At 43.6% G+C, this 19,701-nt stretch overlaps 1 protein-coding gene across 1 annotated transcript; it reads right to left on the bottom strand.

The window, feature by feature from the left end:
• Positions 1-239: 239 nt before the first annotated feature.
• LOC136399354 (zinc finger protein 420-like) lies at positions 240-5,884 on the bottom strand. The gene is given in 6 exon segments (XM_066374437.1): positions 240-1,107; positions 1,109-1,170; positions 1,173-1,317; positions 1,319-2,307; positions 4,391-4,464; positions 5,778-5,884. Coding segments are annotated over 5 exon segments (1,434 nt in total). The 5' UTR covers positions 4,463-4,464; positions 5,778-5,884; the 3' UTR covers positions 240-941.
• Positions 5,885-19,701: the final 13,817 nt, after the last annotated feature.

Below are 19,701 nucleotides of genomic sequence, written 5' to 3' on the forward strand. Positions count from 1 at the left end.
TTAAAAAAAAAACCCTCCCTAATTATACTAGACTGGACTGTTTTCAATTACTAGAATTTGTGTAGCAGAGCACCGTAATATTGGAGGGTGAGCAGCAATTACACAGAGACCACAAGGGAGATGGAAACAGACACGCTTATAACTCACTAGCTCTGGAGGAAGTACACAGCATGCCTATAGTCTGCCCATGGAGGCCACGGAGAATGCCCACAGAGTTGCAGGACAGAAAACACAGAACACAGGGCACATACCTTTATTAGGGTTCACATACAGAGTCCTTGAGGTTCTTGACCTAAATTTAGTTTGTTGAAAATAAAGCAAAAAGAGCAAGGTTTTGGCAAGTCACGCAGAGACCTTACCTAAGGGACATGCATGGTGAAAGCCTTGAGGTGCGAGACGACTGTTGCTCACAGGGGTGTCAAGTAAGGTCTGCAAACTGGTTTAAAGTTTTCCCATGTTCTTAACATGTTAAGTCTTCCATCCAAAATTCATTATCAGATGTTGAGTAAGATATGAATGAGGACAAAGACTTTGGAACATGCACTACATTTCTAAGGTTTAATTCTGATGCTCACTGAGACTAGAAGGTTAAATATTTTGCCAAAATTACTTACATTTTTACTGTTTTCTCCATCATAAATTTTCAAAATTCAAGTTTTGACCACAGGAAAAAAAATTTGCCACATACATCACATTTGCAAATTCCTCTCTGGTATGAATTCTCTCATGTTTACGAAAATGAGAGCGGTCATTTAAGGTTTTGCCACAACTTCCATATTTGTAAGGCTCCTCTTGAGAACGAATTCTCTGATGTTTAGTAGGATTCCTCTGCTAAGCAAAAACTTGACTACACTCCCTTCAAATGTAAGGTTTCTGTCTAGTATGAACTCTCTGATGATGAGTAAAGCTTCAGAACAGCCAAAGGCGTTGTCACATTTTCTTCATTTGTCAGACTTCTGTGCAGTATGAATTTTTTGATGTCGAGTAAGTTTTGAGGAGCAAGTAAAGGCTGTACCACATTCTCTACATTTGTACGGTTTCTCTACTGAGTGAATCCTCTGATGTATCAATATAATGAGCTGTGAGTTCCACATAAAAATTTTCCCACTCTAAACATTTATGAGACCTCTCTCCAGTATGAAATTTCCGGTGTTGAGTAAGGAGTGAGTAAGCCTACTAAAGGTTTTTTCACATTCTTCACATTTATAGGGTTTCTCACCAGTATGAACCATCTGATGTTGAGAAAGGTGTGAGGAACTTCTAAAGGCTCTGCCACATTCTCTACATTGATAGGGCTTCTCTCCAGTATGAAGTCTCATGTTGAGTAAGGGCTGCGGAAAAGCTAAAGGTTTTCCCACAGTCACTACATGTATAGGGTTTCTCACTGGTATGAATTCTCTGATGCTGAGTAAGGTATGACAACGTGCCAAAGCATTTGCCACATTCTCTACATTTGTATGGTTTCTCTCCCAAGTGAATCCTCTGATGTGTGGTAAGACATGAGTTCCACATAAAATATTTCCCACAATCTAAACATTGATGAGACCTCACTCCAGTATGAATTTTCTGATGTTGAGTAAGGTGTGACAACCTACTAAAGGCTTTGTCACACTCTCCACATTTATAGGGTTTCTCACTAGTATGAACTATGTGATGATGTTGAGTAAGGTATGACGACCTTCTAAAGGCTTTGCCACATTCTCCACATTTGTATGGTTTCTCTCTCCTGTGAATTCTCTGATGTCTAGTAAGTTCTGATTTCCACTTAAAGGTTTTGCCGCATTCTAAATACTTCTGAGACTTCTGTCTCATATGAAATCTCTGATGTTCAGTAAGGGTTGAGGAACGGATAAAGGCTTGGCCACATCCTCTGCATTCATAAGGTCTTGCTTCAATGTGAATATTTCTCTCATGTGAAGTAAGACATGAATGCCAATTAAATGTTTTACTACATTCTTTACATTTAGAAAGTCTTCCTCCAGTATGAACTTTCTTAAGTCTATTTACATTGAGTATTTCACTGAAAGCTCTGGTACATAAATGATAATTGTAAGCTTCCTCCTCAGTATGAATATTCTCATCTTCAGTATGATTAAAAGATTCGACACATTGACTTTCTTCATTTGTATTCTCCACACTACGAATAACCTGATGGATATTGGAATGTGACATTTCATCAAAGACTTTTCCATGTTTATAATGGTTCCCTGGAAATGGAGTTTTCACATTTTGATTAGGAATTGATTCCTGGTTAATGTTTTTCCAATCTTCTTTGTATTGATAACTTCTGTCTCCATTATGTGTACTCTGGTAATCATCGAAGACAGAAAAGTCTTTAGTGAAAGCTCTAATTTCATTTAACATGAACACTTATTTCCAAATAAATACTCTGTGATACCTATTAAACCATAATGGTTGTATAAAACATTTTACCAAGTTTATGAAAATTATAGACATTGAGATAAAAAAAGGTTATTTATTGGTGATGAAGAATTCCTTGCTAAAGGCCTTGCCAAACTGATCACATTTGAATTTTATTATTTATTTATTTATTTATTTATTTATTTACAGAGACAGAGAGAGAGTCAGAGAGAGGGATAGACAGGGACAGACAGGAACGGAGAGATGAGAAGCATCAATCATTAGTTTTTCTTTGCACGTTGCAACACCAAAATTGTTCATTGATTGCTTTCTCATACGTGCCTTGACCGTGGGCCTTCAGCAGACTGAGTAACCCCTTGCTTGAGCCAGCGACCTTGGGCTCAAGCTGGTGAGCTTTTTTTGCTCAAACCAGATGAGCCCTCACTCAAGCTGGCGACCTCGGGGTCTCGAACCTGGGTCTTTCGCATCCCAGTCCAACGCTCTATCCACTGCGCCACCGCCTGGTCACATTTGAATTTTAAATGTGCATTATAAATCTCTAAATGTTAGAAATCACTGACTGAAAGTTTAATCCCACCATACATTTTAAACAAATCAAATAATTATTTACACCAAAGGTTACATTAATTCCTAGGTTTTTCAGCTTTCCTTTCCAGGAATTAATAGTAAAAACTAGTTTTCCATCATTACCTTTAGAAACACACTGATATGCGATGTATAAAGAGGAGTTTCCCATATGTGTAATATTTATGACATCTTTAGGAAACAAGGATTTTTTTTATTTTTTGGTGACAAGAGACAGAGAGAGAGACAGATAGGGATAGATAAGACAGGAAGGGAGAGTGATGAGAAGCATCAATTGTTTTTTACAGCACCTTAGCTATTCATCGATTGCTTTCTCATATGTGCCTTGACCAGGGGGTTACAGCAGACCGAGTGACCCCTTGCTCAAGCCAGTGACCTGGGGTTCAAGCTGGTGAGCTGTGCTCAAAGCAGAAGAGCCCATGCTCAAGCCGGTGACCTTGGGGTTTCGAACCTGGGACCTCTGCATCTCAGTCTGATGATCCATCCACTGTGCCACCGCCTAGTCAGACTAGAACAGTGGTCAGAAAACCACAGCTCATGAGCCACATGCAACTTTTTGGCCCCTTGACTGTGGATCTTCCACAAAATACCACACGTGGGCACTACATTGATAAGGAATGTACCTACCTATATAGTTTAAGTTTAAAAAATTTGGCTCTCAAAAGAAATTTCAGGCCCTGGCCGGTTTGCTCAGTGGTAGAGCATCGGCCTGGCATGCAGGAGTCCCGGGTTCGATTCCCGGCCAGGGCACACAGGAGAGGCGCCCATCTGCTTCTCCACCCCTCCCCCTCTCCTTCCTCTCTGTCTTTCTCTTCCCCTCCCACAGCCAAGGCTCCACTGGAGCAAAGTTGGCCTAGGCGCTGGGGATGGCTCTGTGGCCTCTGCCTCAGGCACTAGAATGGCTCTGGTTAAAACAGAGCAATGCTCCAGATAGGCAGAGCATCGCCTCCTGGTGGGCATGCCGGGTGGATCCTGGTCGGGCACATGCGGGAGTCTGTCTGACTGCCTCCCCGTTTCCAACTTCAGAAAAATACAAAGAAAAAAAAAAGGGTTAAAAAGAAAGTTCAATCGTTGTACTGTTGATATTTGGCTTTGTTGACTAATGAGTTTGCCAACCACTGGGCTAGGAAACAAGGATTTAATTAAAAATAATTATGCCCGGGCCAGATAGCTCAGTTGGTTAGTGTCATCCCAATATGCAAAGGTTTCAGCCTCAATCCCTGGTCAGAACACATACAGGAATAGATCAATGTTTCTGTCTGACTCTGTCTCTGAATCTCCCTCTACCTCTTCCTGGCTAAAAGCAAATAATCACCCCAAAGTAGTTTTTCCATATTAACATCCTTTCTTCTCACCACTCTTCCTAAAATTCCAAGGCTTTTATTAAGTGTACATGATCAAAACCACACCTTCCATATCTTACCAGTGTTGTTTCAGAGAAGACATCTTCTATTGTTGATTTTTGTAACATGGTTTGGTTATCTATTAATGGCATAACTGAAAGAGACAAAATAAATGTTCAAAGTTATGAAACAAAGTGAATGTGAATGTACCAGCGATTCCTGAATAAATTACAATTGGAGTACTCCACAGGCAGGTTAGGAGTCCAAAGCAAGCCTAAGAAAGATTTCAACAAGAAAGCGTCACATCAAAGAGAGATAAAAAGTTGCTTTCATTACTGACAATAGCTGCTCAAACACTCTGGCATGCAATGGCAATATTATAAGAAAATTCCCAATTCCCAGTGACTTCTCTGGAGAGAGAGAGAAGATGGTACTCTTTGTTCAATGAACCAGCTGCTTTGCTGCGTCTTGAGAGACCTGTTTCTGTTCTGCATGACACAGTGTTAAGAGAAGGGAAGTATAATACATGGTCAATGCACTGAAGTGACTACTTAAAAAAAGTGAGTAATTGTTCAAACACACAAAGACTGCAATCCTGAAGACATATCAAAAACAGAAAGAGCCCTGGCCAGTTGGCTTAATGGTAGTGTCGGCCTGGCGTGCGGAAGTCCCGGGTTTGAATCCCGGCCAGGGCACACAGGAGAAGCGCCCATCGGCTTCTCCACCCCTCCCCCTCTCCTTCCTCTCTGTCTCTCTCTTCCCCTCCCGCAGCCGAGGCTCCATTGGAGCAAAGATGGCCCGGGCGCTGGGGATGGCTCCATGGCCTCTGCCCCAGGTACTAGAGTGGCAATGGTCACAACAGAGTGATGCCCCGGATGGGCAGAGCATCGCCCCCTGGTGGGTGTGCCGGGTGGATCCCAGCCGGGCGTATGCGGGAGTCTGTCTGACTGCCTCCCCGTTTCTAGCTTCAGAAAAATACAAAAAAAAAAACAACCCCAAAACCCCCCAAAAAAACCATAAAAAGCCTGACCAGTGGTGGTACGGTGGATAGAGTGTCAGCCTGGGATGCTGAGGTCCCAGGTCTGAAACCCCGAGGTCTCTGGCCTGAGTGCCAGCTCTTCTAGCATGAGCTGTGACCCACCAACTTGAGCGGAAGGTCACCAACTTGAATGGGGAATCGTCGACATGATACCATGGTTGCTAACTTGAGCCCAAGGTCACTGGCTTGAAGCACAAGGTTGCTGGCTTGAGCAAAATGTCACTGGCTCAGCTGGAGCACCCTGGTCAAGGCAAATATGATAAGTAATCAAAGAACAACTAAAAAGTGCCTCAAATAACAGTTGATAATTCTCTCTCTCTCCCTTACTATCTCACTATAAAAAAAAAATTAAAAGGAAAAAAAGGGATAATAAATGTGAATGATAAATGCTTAGAAATAAATGGATTAATAAATTAAATCTTTCCGACCTGTAGTGGGGCAGTGGATAAAGCGTTGACCTGGAACACTGAGATTGCGGATTGAAACCCTGGGTCTTCCTGGTCAAGGCACATATTGGAGTTGATGCTTCCTGCTCCTCTCCCCCCCTTCTATGTTTCTCTTTCTCTCTGTCCTCTTTCTAAAATGAATAAAAAAAATCACGGAAAAGAAAATCTTAGAATTTGCAAAAGGACAGACACATATAGACGCTATTGTGCTAAGTGAAATAAGTCAGGCAGAGAAAGATATATACCATATGATGTCAATTATATACAGAATATAATGAACAATATAACCCTGGCTCAGTGGCGTGCAGCTGTTCCGTGTTCAAACCTCGATCAGGACACACATGAGAAGTGACCATCTGCTTTTCTTCCCTCAGTCTTCCTCTTCATTCTCTCTTCCCCTCCTGCAGCAAGGGGCCAGACTGGTTTGAGTGTCGACCCTGGGCGCTGATTATGGCTCAGTAGGTCGCAGTATTGCCCTCAGGCACTGAGGTTAGCTTGGTTGATTTGAGCATCGGCCCGAGTAAGGTTGATGGGTCGATGCCTGTCGGGGCACATGCAGGAGTCTGTCACTCTATTTACCTTCATCTCACTTAAAAACAAATTAATTTGTAAAAATAAAGAATAAAGAAATAAAGAAAGAACCATATCCATTAATGAACAAACCACAAACAGACTCACAGGGACAAAGAACAGAGTGATGGCTGCCGGAGAGGAGGGGAGTTAGGAGACTGGGTCCAAGAGATGAAGCAATTAGGAGGAGCACATTAGTAGTTACAAAATTGTCATGGGATGTAAAGTGCAGCACAGGAGATATTGTAAATATATTGCAATAACTATGCTGGGTAGAGAAAATATCATGAGGAACACTTCCAGATTTTGTAAAGAATATGAAGGTCTAACCACTATGCTGTACAGGTTAAACTCATTAAAAATAATACTGAACTTAAAAAAAATGCAAAACGAGAATAGAATATTTATCCCAAGAATTCTGAACACTATATGAATGTTCCACTTATAAAAAAATCCTTCCATATAACTATACTTTATGACTGAGTGGACCCTGAAACAGCAAACATTTTGCATGGTGACATGTATTATATACAGCAGAAACATTTCGTAGACAATGCAAACAAATCATTCAAAAATAACATAAAGGATAATGGTAATAAAATAACATTTAAATGACATGAGGAATTTTTTCAGGTTTAATATATTTTAATTAATCTTACACAAAACGGGTAGGCTGTCATGCACCTGATACCAAAAAAAAGTTCATTTGTAAATAAATCATTAGAAAGTTGAAAAACTAGTATTTAAATATTTGATATTACGTACACCGTGATAAAGGAACATACTAAGAAAGCAAATGAAAAACCTCATCATTGCTTCTGCCTGAAGTAAACTTGAATTAAGGAACAAAGCCTCTTCCTAAATATAAAAAAAAGGCTCAATAATTCTGTATCCCACTTCTTACCACCGGAGAACATTCCAGCATGTAGTATCAGCACTTGTGAATCCAATAGCACAAATATGACAAAAATCTCGTCAGAAAGTGAAAATACAGTGGACATAGTCCCAGGCAGCTCTGGACTGGACAGGAGAGAATTACAGAATGACAGAGATGACAAAAGCAGGTAATAGTGGACACTTTCCTACCTATTGGGATATACTCTGAAGTCACCTATGGCAGTAACTATTGAAGGACTCTGTGAGATACATAAACATGAAATCACTCTAATTTGGAGAATTAGGAAATATAGGCTGAAAACTCTGCTGTAGCCCCCTGGTCAAGGCACATATGAGAAAGCAATTAATGAACAATGAAGGAGCTTCAAGGAAGAATTGTTGCTTCTCATCTCTCTCCCTTCCTGCCAGTCCTTACCTGTCCCTCTCTCAATCTCTGTCATAAAAAACAAACAAACAAACAAAGAAAACGAGGAACATTAGTTTTGAGAGAGTATTCAATTTCCAATCCAGCTTGTGCCCAGGTGAGAAGACATGGTAGAATATTACAATACTATAAAACTTAATTTTCCAACATATTGTTTTCTGTTACACCTTAATTATTCTAGACAACACAGAAGTTTTCAGACAATGTACAGCATGAAGCCTTTCTTTCTACACCAAGATACCCCCATATTAGTTCCCTGAGGGCAGCTCTGAAATCAGCCATGCAAGGCAGAAGCTCAAAGGAGACATTCTCCTAATCAACAAAACCAAACCCTGCTGGTGGAAGATAAGCTCTGGAAGGAAGTCATCCTCACCCAGGGAGACCAGGTTCCTGTAGTTCTCCAACATCACATCCACGTAGAGTTCGCGCTGAGCTGGGTCCAGGCATTCCCACTCCTCCTGAGAGAAATCCACAGCCACATCCCTGAAGGTCAAAGTCCCCTGAAAGAAAACACACATTGCCAAAGGGTGATGGGCAGGGTTCATTATGTCACCCAACATGAAAACAGCGTTAGGAGAAGTGGTTTTGACCTATGACAGAATATCTTGAATTATCCAGTAAGATCATTTTCACCCAGTAATATTCTCTTTTTTAAAAAAAGTTTTTGTTGTCTGACCAGGCAATGGTGCAGTGGATAGAGCGTCGGACTGGGATGCAGAAGACCCAGGTTTGAAACCACAAGGTCACTGGCTTGAGCACAGGCTCACCAGCTTGAGCACAGGGTGGCTGGCTTGAAGCCCTAGGTTGCTGGCTTGAGACCAAGGTTGCTAGCTTAAGCAAGGGATCACTCGCTCTGCTATAACCCCCTAGTCAAACACATATGAAAAAGCAATCAGTGAACTAAGAAGCTGCAAAAGAGCCGTAATGAAGAATTTATGCTTCTCATCTCTCCCTTATCTGTCTGTCTCTATCCCTCTCTTTCTCTGTCACAAATAAATAAGTAAAATATAAAAATAAAAAACGTTTTATTTTTGTTTTTATTCTTTTACACCCAGTAATATTCTTTAATGTATATTCTAACACTGAGTAAAGAGGATAGCACCTGTCCACAAATATCCTGCACAGACTTTTCAGGAAAATAAATTTTATTTTTTTTATTGGGAGGCGAGGAGGCAGAGACACAGATTAACCACATGCACCCTGACAGGATTCACCTGGAAGCCCTCTACCAGGCAATGTTCTGTCCACCTGGGGCTGCTGCTCTGTTGCTTGGCACTCCAGCTATTTTAGCACCCGAGGTAAAGCCATAAAGCCATCATTAGCACACGGGTTCAACCTGCTCGAACCATGACTGCAGGAGGGAAATGGGAAGACAGAGAAATGGAGAGAGAGGGATAGAGGGAGAGACAGAGGGGGGGAGGAGAAAGAGGGAGCTAGAAGGAGGGAGAGGGAGATGGAGAGAGAGAGACAGGAGGGGGAAGGGTGGAGAAGCAGATGGTCGATTTTCCTGTGTGCCCTGACCAGGAATTGAACGCAGGACTTCCACATGCTGGGCAGATGATCTACAGCTGAACCAACCAGCCAGGAAAATATATTTGAAATATAAGGCATCACCCTGTCCGGGTAGCTCAGACAGAGCATTATCCTAATATACCAGGTGGCAGGTTTGATCCCTAGTCAGGGCACATACAAGAATCAACCAATAAGCCTGACCAAGCGGTGGCGCAGTAGATAGAGCACAAAACTAAGATGCAGAGAACCCAGGTTGGAAACCCAGGTTGAAACCCGAGGTCACCAGCTTGAGCACAGGCTCATCTGGCTTGAGCGCAGGCTCACCAGCTTGACTGTGTGATCATGGACATGACCCAACGGTAGCTGGCTTGAGACAAAAGGTCACTGGTGGGAAGCCCAATGTCACTGCTTTAAGCCCAATGTCGCTGGCTTGAGCAAAGGATCACTCACTCTAATGTAGCCCCACTGGTCAAGGCACATGTGAGAAAGCAATCAATGAACAACTAGGTTACAAGAAAGAATTGACACTTCTCAACTCTCTCCCTTCCTGTCTGTCGGTCTGTCCTTATCTGCCCCTCTCTCTAATTCTTTATCTCTGTCCCCAAAAAAAGAAAAAAAAAATCAACCAATAAATGCATTAACAAGTGAAACAGCAAATTTATGTTTTTCTCTCTCTCTAAACCAGTCAATCAATTAAATTAACATTATCAACAAAGGCATGTGGATTTGTGTCATTTACAATCAGAAATATACAATGTGTATATTTCTCAGATGAAAAAGTCAAGATGAGTTGGAAGTGTAAGTACTTCTTCAATGCTGACGTGGGCAACAGTGAACTGCCATTTTCTAAAAATTCCGATTCTCGCCTGACCTGTGGTGGCGCAGTGGATAAAGCGTCGACCTGGAAATGCTGAGGTCGCCGGTTCAAAACCCTGGGCTTGCCTGGCCAAGGCACATATGGGAGTTGATGCTTCCAGCTCCTCCCCCTTCTCTCTCTCTCCCTCTCTGTCTCTCCCTCTCCTCTCTAATATGAATAAATAAAAAAATTAAAAAAAAAAATTCCAATTCTCATTGAGGAGTTCTGGGATGGGGCCTGTGTTTCCACACCTCTAACAAGCTCTTTTTTACCAGTGACACCAATGTCCCCAGTCCATGTGCCATAAACCTGAATAGCACTGGGGGACACCAGAAAAAATTCATACATGACTTTGAATGAAAGACTTTTATGAAACATATTGTTCTTACAAAATAAAATGAATAGCAAACACAATCCTATCTGAAAATTTACTATACATAATCTTAGAACTAGATAATTCTTCCTTTGTTATGAGACTATTCTGTGAAACATACAATGAAGAGTAGATCTTGACTTTTACTTCAAATGTAATCTACAATTTTTGCAAATGTCCATCCCATGTAACCCACCACATTCTGTTCTTTAACACCCTATTTAAATAGCAAGTCTTTCTACTTGCTCTTCTGTCAGAACTTCCTCAGCTATTCTGAAGTGTAAACGGTGCATTTCCTTAATCCTGACCCACAGAGGTGACGCTGCAGCCACATGAACCTAAAGCCTACATTCCCTTCTTCACTGATGCCCAAGCCTCTGACCATCCCCACAGGGATGGTGGACACAGTGCCCTCCCAGGTTGATCTGTCACAAAGGGGATGTTTCCAGTAGTTGAAGATCATTAATTCATGGTGGGAATTGTTCACGCCCTCAGGGAGCCTGGATGGAGAGAAGGCACAGAAGGCTTTGGGACAAAGGAGGAAAGTATACAAGCTGCTGACCCTGACAATTGAGAACAAACAAACAAAAAAAGTAAATGGAAACCACCTCACTAGGCAGGAACATCAGAAGTAGAGAATTAAAGGTTGAGAGTCCTAAGTCCACTGAAGTTAGGAGGAAAAGCAAACACAGCCTCTGCCCAGGACACATCGCTTACCTGAGAAGCAGCCATTCTGTCCTGGTCCAGCTCCTGCTTGTTTTCTCAGGCGACAATATGTTGAGGAGTCAAGTCTGCATTTCGAGAATGTGCCGCCACGTGTGTCCACACAGCCCCTCTATCCACTTCCACCACAGTCACAAATGAAGGACTTGGGAATGTTGAAAAGGCCACACTCTCTTCTCCGTCCTCACTGGAGTCAGACAAAAGTGCTCCTGCAGGGAAACCACACTGTATTATTTTCCTGTCTTCACCTGTCTGTCCTCCCTCAGACGTCCACACATTCCCACAGCAATGAGAACGGGCGCTGCTCTCCTGAACGCCCAAACCCAACACAACACCCTGTCACCTCCCCTGACCATCCCTGCTCCCCACTCTCACTAATGCATCCCGGGTGCTCTCCTCTCTGGGGCATGTCTGTGCCTCCCCACTCACCTTTCCCTGTCTCTCCTAAACTCCAAGGGCCTCTATTTTGCCTCTGATACGTATTTCCTAAGCCCACTTTTACCTCTATGACATTCTAAATAAACTTTCTCTTTTAGAGAACAAAGAAATAAAAACAAACCCCAAAACTTTCCTGCTAATTCCTGGGTTCCCCTTGGAGTCACCTGGAGCAGCTTTCCAAGTCTGAGGGGGAGGACGCAAGTATTGTCCTTCCTTAAAACTCATATTATGATCTAATCTGAAACAGGAGGGGACAGTCTAGCTTCAATACGCATGCAGATCCCTTGGGGACGAGGGCTTCACTCTAAGCTGTGGTTCTGCAGGTCTGCAGTGGGGCCCAGGATACGGCATCTTTATCTCGGTCCCTGTGGTGCCTGTATTGCTCCCTCAGAGCTGTTTTCAGCAGCACTGGCTGACAGGGATCAGGCACAGCACTCTCAAACCTCTGTGTACCGTGAGGGCTTGGGGTTAAAATTCTAGACGGATTGGATCCCTAGGCACAATTCCTTTTATTCTTTTCCAGAAAATTACAGAAATTATTGTAAAAACAGGAAATGATGAATACAGATTTTGAGGGGAAAAACATTTAGTTATGAAATATGTGTATCAAATTAACAGTGAATAGAAGCACTGTATAAGAACCAAGTTTCAGGTCAATCCCAGCTGTCCTTCAGTGCTTTCAGAGAATGGACAGGAGGGACTAAAGAGGAACAGCTGCTTGGTGGCTAACAGCCACTAATTCAACAAATAACAAAACAAAACAAAAAAGACAAAACTGCTGAACATTAGACAAACTCACGACATGAGGTTCTGACTGCTAGGATCAGACATCCTTACCAGGTGAACACTGAAATAGCCTAATATTGTTTACTAAATACCAATGGCTGTTTCAACATCTAACAGACACTAGAAAGGATGCAGGGCTCAGAATGTAAACTAGGTCCAATATATTTAAAAGAAAAATGATATAGAATCTTTGTTAATGTAATGACTTCTAGGATTAAAGTTTTAAAAAGCTGAGACTGCCTCATATTTGGCAAAGAATATTAAGTGCTGGTTATGAGATATCATCAATGTTTATTTCAGCAGTTAATGACTATTTACAGGAAAGCAGATATTCAACTAATATTTATCTCAGTAAGTTTTTCAGAAAAGAATTAAATGTAAGATGTAGAATGAAAAAGGTAAATCCATTGGACAAAAAACAAACAAAAAGCAATTCTTTTATAATTCCCTGAAACAGCATCACGTGCTGACAGTCATTTCTTGTCCCAAGTCCCCTCCCTCTTGCCATGCCAGGAAATGCTAAGAGACCCATGACTGACAAGTCTCATCCCTTTGAACAAGAGCTGCAACTGGAAGCAAACAATCCTAATATTCACAAGCTTTCAAATTGGAGATTGGTAATTCTTATTCAAATCTTTTTAACTAAAACAATTCAGTGACTGTTATAATAGATTATAAAGCCACAAACCGGCATATCACTACTTAATCATGCACACCCAATGGGCTCACCATTCAGCAGGTCCAGGTTCTCCTTCCTCCCGCTTCTATGTATTTCTGTCTGTGGGTCTGTTTCTGTCTCTTCCCTGTTTCTCTGCACCGTCGTCCTTTCCTGTGTTCCCTTCCCCCCTCCCCTGCTCTTTCTCCCCTTTTCTCTATTCCTGTCCGTACACCAGTTCCTTGAAACTCTTGAAAGCTATTTATTCTTCAGATGCTCAATCTCCACAATCTTTGTTAATGCTCCTATCACCAAGCACGCAGGTCAACAGCTTCTTCCCCCACCCTCAAGCCCGTGTCTCCCGCTGCACCTGTTGGTCTTCCCCTCCCTCCCCTCCTCGGGGTTTCTCCCCTTTCTTCCCCTCGCGCTCCTGTCCCCGGTTACTGTCACTCTCCCCGTCGCGGTCCCGTCCCCCCGCACCCCCACGTTGCCGTCTCTTCATGGCCCCTCACGGACCTCTCCTCCCCTCCCGTGTCTCTCTCCGTCCCCTGACCCCTCCCAGCCCCGCTCTGCGCGTCCCCGGGGCCCCTTCGCTGTCGCCGCTCCCACAGCCCTCCCCGCACGGGGCCGGGGGCTCTTCTGGGGACCCCGCGTGCTCGCCTCGAATCCCCGCCCCACGGAGAGTGTGCTCTTCCAGGACCCGGGCCTCTTATTAAATGGGGTGGGGTCTCAGGGCGGAAAGTGACTCCTGGGGACCGAGGCATGAAGCCCCGCGGCAGGGGGGACACGGGCGGGGCGGCCTCAGAGTTTCCACGGAAACCGACGCGGAGCCCCTACCCGGCAGCGAAGCGGGCAGGCTCGGGGCCTCTCACCGGGACTCCGCACTCACCGCTGGGGGCTCGGGAGCGGGGCTCTCAGCGTCCGCAGCGACCCTCAGGCTCCCAGCGAGCAGGAATGGGGACGGGGAGGGTCGGGTTTAAACCTGAAAAACCGCCTCCAGATCCCCCAGACGTTCGCTACTGCCGCTTCCGGGTTGGAAAAAAAGCTGCGCGTGCGCAGTGCCTCTAAAGCTGGCGGGAGAGACCGCATGTTCAGCGCTTTCGACGGGAAAATAGGTGATTCCAAAAGGAAGCTTGTCCTGGGCTCCTTCCAACTTACTCGCTTGTGATCATTTTATTGTTGGTAATTGAATTTGACCACGGTAATATTCAATAAGTCTTAAATATCATTGCTTATAAAATTTATATGATTTTTTCCTCCAAAGTTAATATAATGATGAGCCCCTGGCTGGGTAGTTCAGCTGGTTAGAATGTCGTCCTCTACACCAAGGTTGTGGTAACCCGCATAGGGCACATACAATAGGCAAGCAGTGAATGCATGAATGAGGGGAAGAACATATCCATGTTTCTCTGACTCCCGCCCCACACCCTGCCTAAAAATCAATTTTAAAAAATTAAAAAACACTGTGACGACACCCCAAGGATTGAATGTTGGGTTACAACTTTGACACACACATCGTAAGATTTTTCTTAGGTGGCCCTGGTCCAGTTGCTCAATGGGTTAGGGCATCCTCCCAATACGACAAAGTTGTGGGTTTGATCTTAGGTCAGGGCACATACAAGAATCAACCAAAGGCCTGATCCGACAGGGACCAGTGGATGGAGCATTGGCCTGGGACGTAGAAGACCCAGGTTCGAAACCCTGAGGCCGGCCCTGGCCGGTTGGCTCAGCGGTGGAGCGTCGGCCTGGCATGCGGGGGACCTGGTTTCGATTCCCGGCCAGAGCGCATAGGAGAGGCGCCCATTTGCTTCTCCACCCCCACCCCACCCCCACTCCTTCCTCTCTGTCTCTCTCTTCCCCTCCCGCAGAGGGGCTCCATTGGAGCGAAGATGGCCCGGGCGCTGGGGATGGCTCCTTGGCCACTGCCCCAGGCGCTAGAGTGGCTCTGGTCTCGGCAGAGCGACGCCCCGGAGGGGCAGAGCATCGCCCCCTGGTGGGCAGAGCGTGGCCCCTGGTGGGCGTGCTGGGTGGATCCCAGTCGGGCGCATGCGGGAGTCTGTCTGGCTGTCTCTTCCCATTTCCAGCTTCGGAAAAATACAAAAAAACAAAACAAAACAAAAAACCCTGAGGTCGCCAGATTGAGCGCGGGCTCACTGACTTGACCACGGGATCACCGGCTTGAATGAGGGATCAGAGACATGACCCCATGATCACCGGTTTTAGCCCAAGGTCGCTGGCTTTAGGAAGGGGTCTCTGAATGGGCTGGAGCAACCCCCCCTCCCATCAACACACATATGAGAAAGCAGTCAATGAACAACTAAGGTTCCACAACAAAGAATTGATGCTTCTCATCTCTCTACCATCCTGCCTGTCTGTCCCTCTCTCTCTCACACACACACAAAAAAAAGAATTAATCAACCAATGAATGCATAAAGAAATAGAACACGTGGATTTTTCGTTTTTATCTCTCTCTTTCTAAACACAAATATTTTTAAACATTCAGATCTCATTTTAATAATTTTTTCTGATGTATATTCACTGATGTTTAATAATTCTTACATCACTTTATTCATTATATTTTATTATTTCCCCCAGTGTGCATTTCTGATTCTATGTGAAAATTCAGCCTGATGAAAATCCTTCCAAACTGAATATTTTTGTAGTTTTTCTGTCACTAGTATAACTGTGATATTTTGTTATTAATGAAGAATAGATAAAAAGTTTTCTATCTTTATTGCAAAGGTTGGGATTGATACCAGGAGAGATTCTCTCCAGTTGTGAAAATTAAGAATTAAGTTTTACAGATTTTTAACTTGATTACACTTATATTTTACATAATCGTTTTAATCTCTAAAGTTGATTCTGATAGGACTGAAAGTTCCAAGTAATGATTTTGTGAAATCATTCCATGCGTTGGTTCCTAAATATCATTTTCTTTCTTTCTGTTCTTTTTTCTTTTTATTTATTTTGTATTTTTTTGAGAGACAGAAAGAAAGTCAGAGAGAGGGACAGATAGGGACAAAGTGAGAGAGATGAGAAGCATCTATTCTTCATTGTGGCACCTTAGTTCATTGGTTGCTTTCTCATATGTGCCTTGACTGGGGAAACTACAGCAGAGCAAGTGACACCTTGCTCAAGCCAGCTATCTTGGGCTCAAGCCAATGACCTTGGCCTTCAAGCCAGCAACCATGGGGTCCTGTTTATGATACCATGCTCAAGCCAGCAACCCTGCACTCAAACTGTTGAGCCCGTGCTTAAGCCGGATGAACCCATGCTCAAGCTGGCAAGCTAGGAGTTTTGAACCTGGGTCCTCTGCATCCCAGTTCAACGTTCTATCCACGGCGCCACTGTATGGTCAGGCCAAAGTATGTTTTTAAAAAATATAATGTTGGTACTGGATTTGGGTATCTGTGGAATGCAGATTATGGAGATCATACAGTGTTGTGTAGTATTTCCATCAGCCATGTTGGCATGAAAGACATTTCAGCGTGCACACATGTTCACAAGCAAATAAATACAGGGCTGCTAAAACATTTCATCAAAGTCAAAACAATTGGAGAAAGGCCAATTGTGGAGTGTAAAGAATTTGTTTTGTTTTGGGAAGTTTTGTTGCTTGTAAAATTTATGAGGGAGTGAAATAAACATAGTTACAAGAGAGAAGACTATTTAATCAATTGATGCAAAATTTCGACATGTGTCTTTGTTTTCTCATTATAACACTGATGAAAATATTTAGATCATGAAAGACTTCAAAATTGTCTTTGGCTGGTTAGCTCACTCAGTTAAGAGCATCATTCCAAAACACCAGGTTGCAGGTTCAATGCCTTGTTTGGGAATACATGGGAAGCAATAAAAAAAATTCATGACTGAAAGGAACAACAAATCCTTCCCCCTCTGCTTTTTCTCCCTTCCTCTCTCTGTCTCTCTAAAATCCAACAAAAATTAAGCTCTGGCCAATAGCTCTGGAGAACCATCTTGGAGCATGGAGTTTGCCAGTTGGATTCTCCAGTCAGGGAACATGCAGGAGCAGCTCAAGGATCCTGTCTCTCCCTGCCTCTCTCTCAAAAAAAAATTTTTTTTAATATAAATAAATAAATAAAACTAGTTTGAGTTAGTGAAGTAAACCCTGAATTATAAATTTTTATTAATTTTAATGGGGTAACATTGATAAATCAGGGTACATATGTTCAGAGAAAACATCTCTAGGTTATTTTGACATTTGATTATGCTGCATTCCCATCACCCAAAGTCCAATTGTCTTCTGTCACCTTCTAACTGGTTTTCTTTGTGCCCCTCCCCTCCCCCAACCCCCCTCCCTCTCCTCCCCCCGCCACAGTAACCCCCACACTCTTGTCCATGTCTCTGAGTCTCATTGTTATGTCCCACCTATGTATGGAATCACATAGTTCTTAGTTTTTTTCTGATTTACTTATTTCATTCAGTATAATGTTATCAAGGTCCATCCATGTTATTGTAAATGATCCAATGTCATCATTTCTTATGGCTGAGTAGTATTCCATAGTATATATGTACCAAAGCTTTTTAATCCACTCGTCCTCTGATGGACACGTGGGCTGTTTCCAGATCTTCGCTATTGTGAACAATGCTGCCACAAACATGGGGGTGCATTTCTTCTTTTCAAACAGTGCTATGGTTTTCTTGGGGTATATTCCTAACAGTGGTATAGCTGGATCAAAAGGCAGTTCAATTTTTAATTTCTTGAGGAATCTCTATGCTGTTTTCCACAGTGACTGCACCAGTCTGCATTTCCACCAGCAGTGCAGGACGGTTCCCTTTTCTCCACATCCTCGCCAGCACTTATTCTGTGTTGTTTTGTTGATAAGCGCCATTCTGACTGGTGTGAGGTGATATCTCATTGTTGTTTTAATTTGCATTTCTCTAATGATTAGTGATGTTGAGCATTTTTTCATATGCCTATTGGCCATCTGTATGATGGACAATACATTTTCAAAGGACACAGAAGACACTATATTTACTGTGGGAAACTGCAAGTGGCAAAACCCTTTGCAGCTCGAGGCTTAGCAAAAGGCTAAATTCTCCCCCCACCACCTTCATACTGGCTATGAAGCTGAGTATTTTCACTCATCCCATAGCCCTACTTCACTTGCTTGCTTAAGTTGCTAGAAGCAATTTACATGCCCTTCCTCTCACTCCTTGTTTGTTCTAATGTTGATTTCAGTTATGCATGGTGGAGGGTTTTCTGAACTCGGGAGAATTCTTGGGTTGCCTTGGAGATGTGTGACTTTGTATCCAAAATGTTTTTATTTGCATATGGCTATATAATAAAGAAAACCGGGGGCTTTTATGCCCTGGCAAGCTAAAGGCATTGCAGAGGCCTCCCAATCTGATCCTATTTCTCTTTAAACCTTTTTCCTTATTTCCTTGCCCAGCGCAGAATTCCGCACTGTTCCCGCGCTGGTTTGCGGCTATTTGTTACTATCAAATTGTTGTTTTTTAAGCGAAAGAGAGAGAAACAGGGACAAGATAGATAGATAGAGACAGACAGACAGACAGGAAGGGAGAAAGATGAAATGAGAAGAATTCATTCATAGCTGTGGCACTTCAGTTGTTCATTGATTGTTTGCTCATATGTGCTTTGACGGGTGGTTTTTAGCTGAGCTAGTGATCCTTTGCCCAAGTCAGTCTGTCCACAATGCCACTACCTGGTCAGGCAATGCTTAGGTCACCAAAAGAGGGACTCACAAGGCCTGGTGAATTTTTTTTTATTTTTTTTGTTTTTCTGAAGCTGGAAACGGGGAGAGACAGTCAGACAGACTCCTGCATGCGCCTGACCGGGATCCACCCGGCACGCCCACCAGGGGCTACGCTCTGCCCACCAGGGGGCGATGCTCTGCCCCTCCGGGGCGTTGCTCTGCTGCGACCAGAGCCACTCTAGCGCCTGGGGCAGAGGCCAAGGAGCCATCCCCAGCGCCCGGGCCATCCTTGCTCCAATGGAGCCTTGGCTGTGGGAGGGGAAGAGAGAGACAGAGAAGAAGGAGGGGGTGGGGTGGAGAAGCAAATGGGCGCTTCTCCTATGTGCCCTGGCTGGGAATCGAACCCGGGTCCCCCACACGCCAGGCCAACGCTCTACTGCTGAGCCAACCGGCCAGGGCCAAGGTCTGGTGAATTTTATAAGACATTTTTATGTATCTGTGAACACATGGGCTGAGAATTAAGTGGCATCAGCAGCGAGACAATGAAAACTTACATCCTAAATAGAACTGAGTTGGGTGTAATTCTCATCACAGGGGGGAAACCTCTGTGACCTGTAGAGAATTAAACAATGGGGGATGTAGGATGGTGCTAAGTAAAGAATGTTCGGATAAGTGGTGAGGGGGTGACTAACAAGACATCAATCAGGATTGCTCAGGTGGAGTTACAGGAACTGCCCTGCACAGGGTCACCTGAAGTTCAACCCGGCTACGGAGGACTTTGGTAAAGAGCCCTCTACCCAGACCCAACTTTACTATGAGGGAAAATAAAAAAAGACTGTAACTAGAGGGACAATGCACTGAGTAAAAGATCAACAAGGGTCTCAAAAGTCGGACCAAAAAAAAGTGCTTTTTTCTTTTTTAACAGAAAAGGGTCTACAGGGCTAAAAATCTTTAAAAAGACAAAACAAAAACAAAAACATAAAATGACCCAAAAGTA

This window comes from Saccopteryx leptura, chromosome 3 (assembly GCF_036850995.1).
Source record: "Saccopteryx leptura isolate mSacLep1 chromosome 3, mSacLep1_pri_phased_curated, whole genome shotgun sequence".
Lineage (NCBI taxonomy): Eukaryota > Metazoa > Chordata > Mammalia > Chiroptera > Emballonuridae > Saccopteryx > Saccopteryx leptura.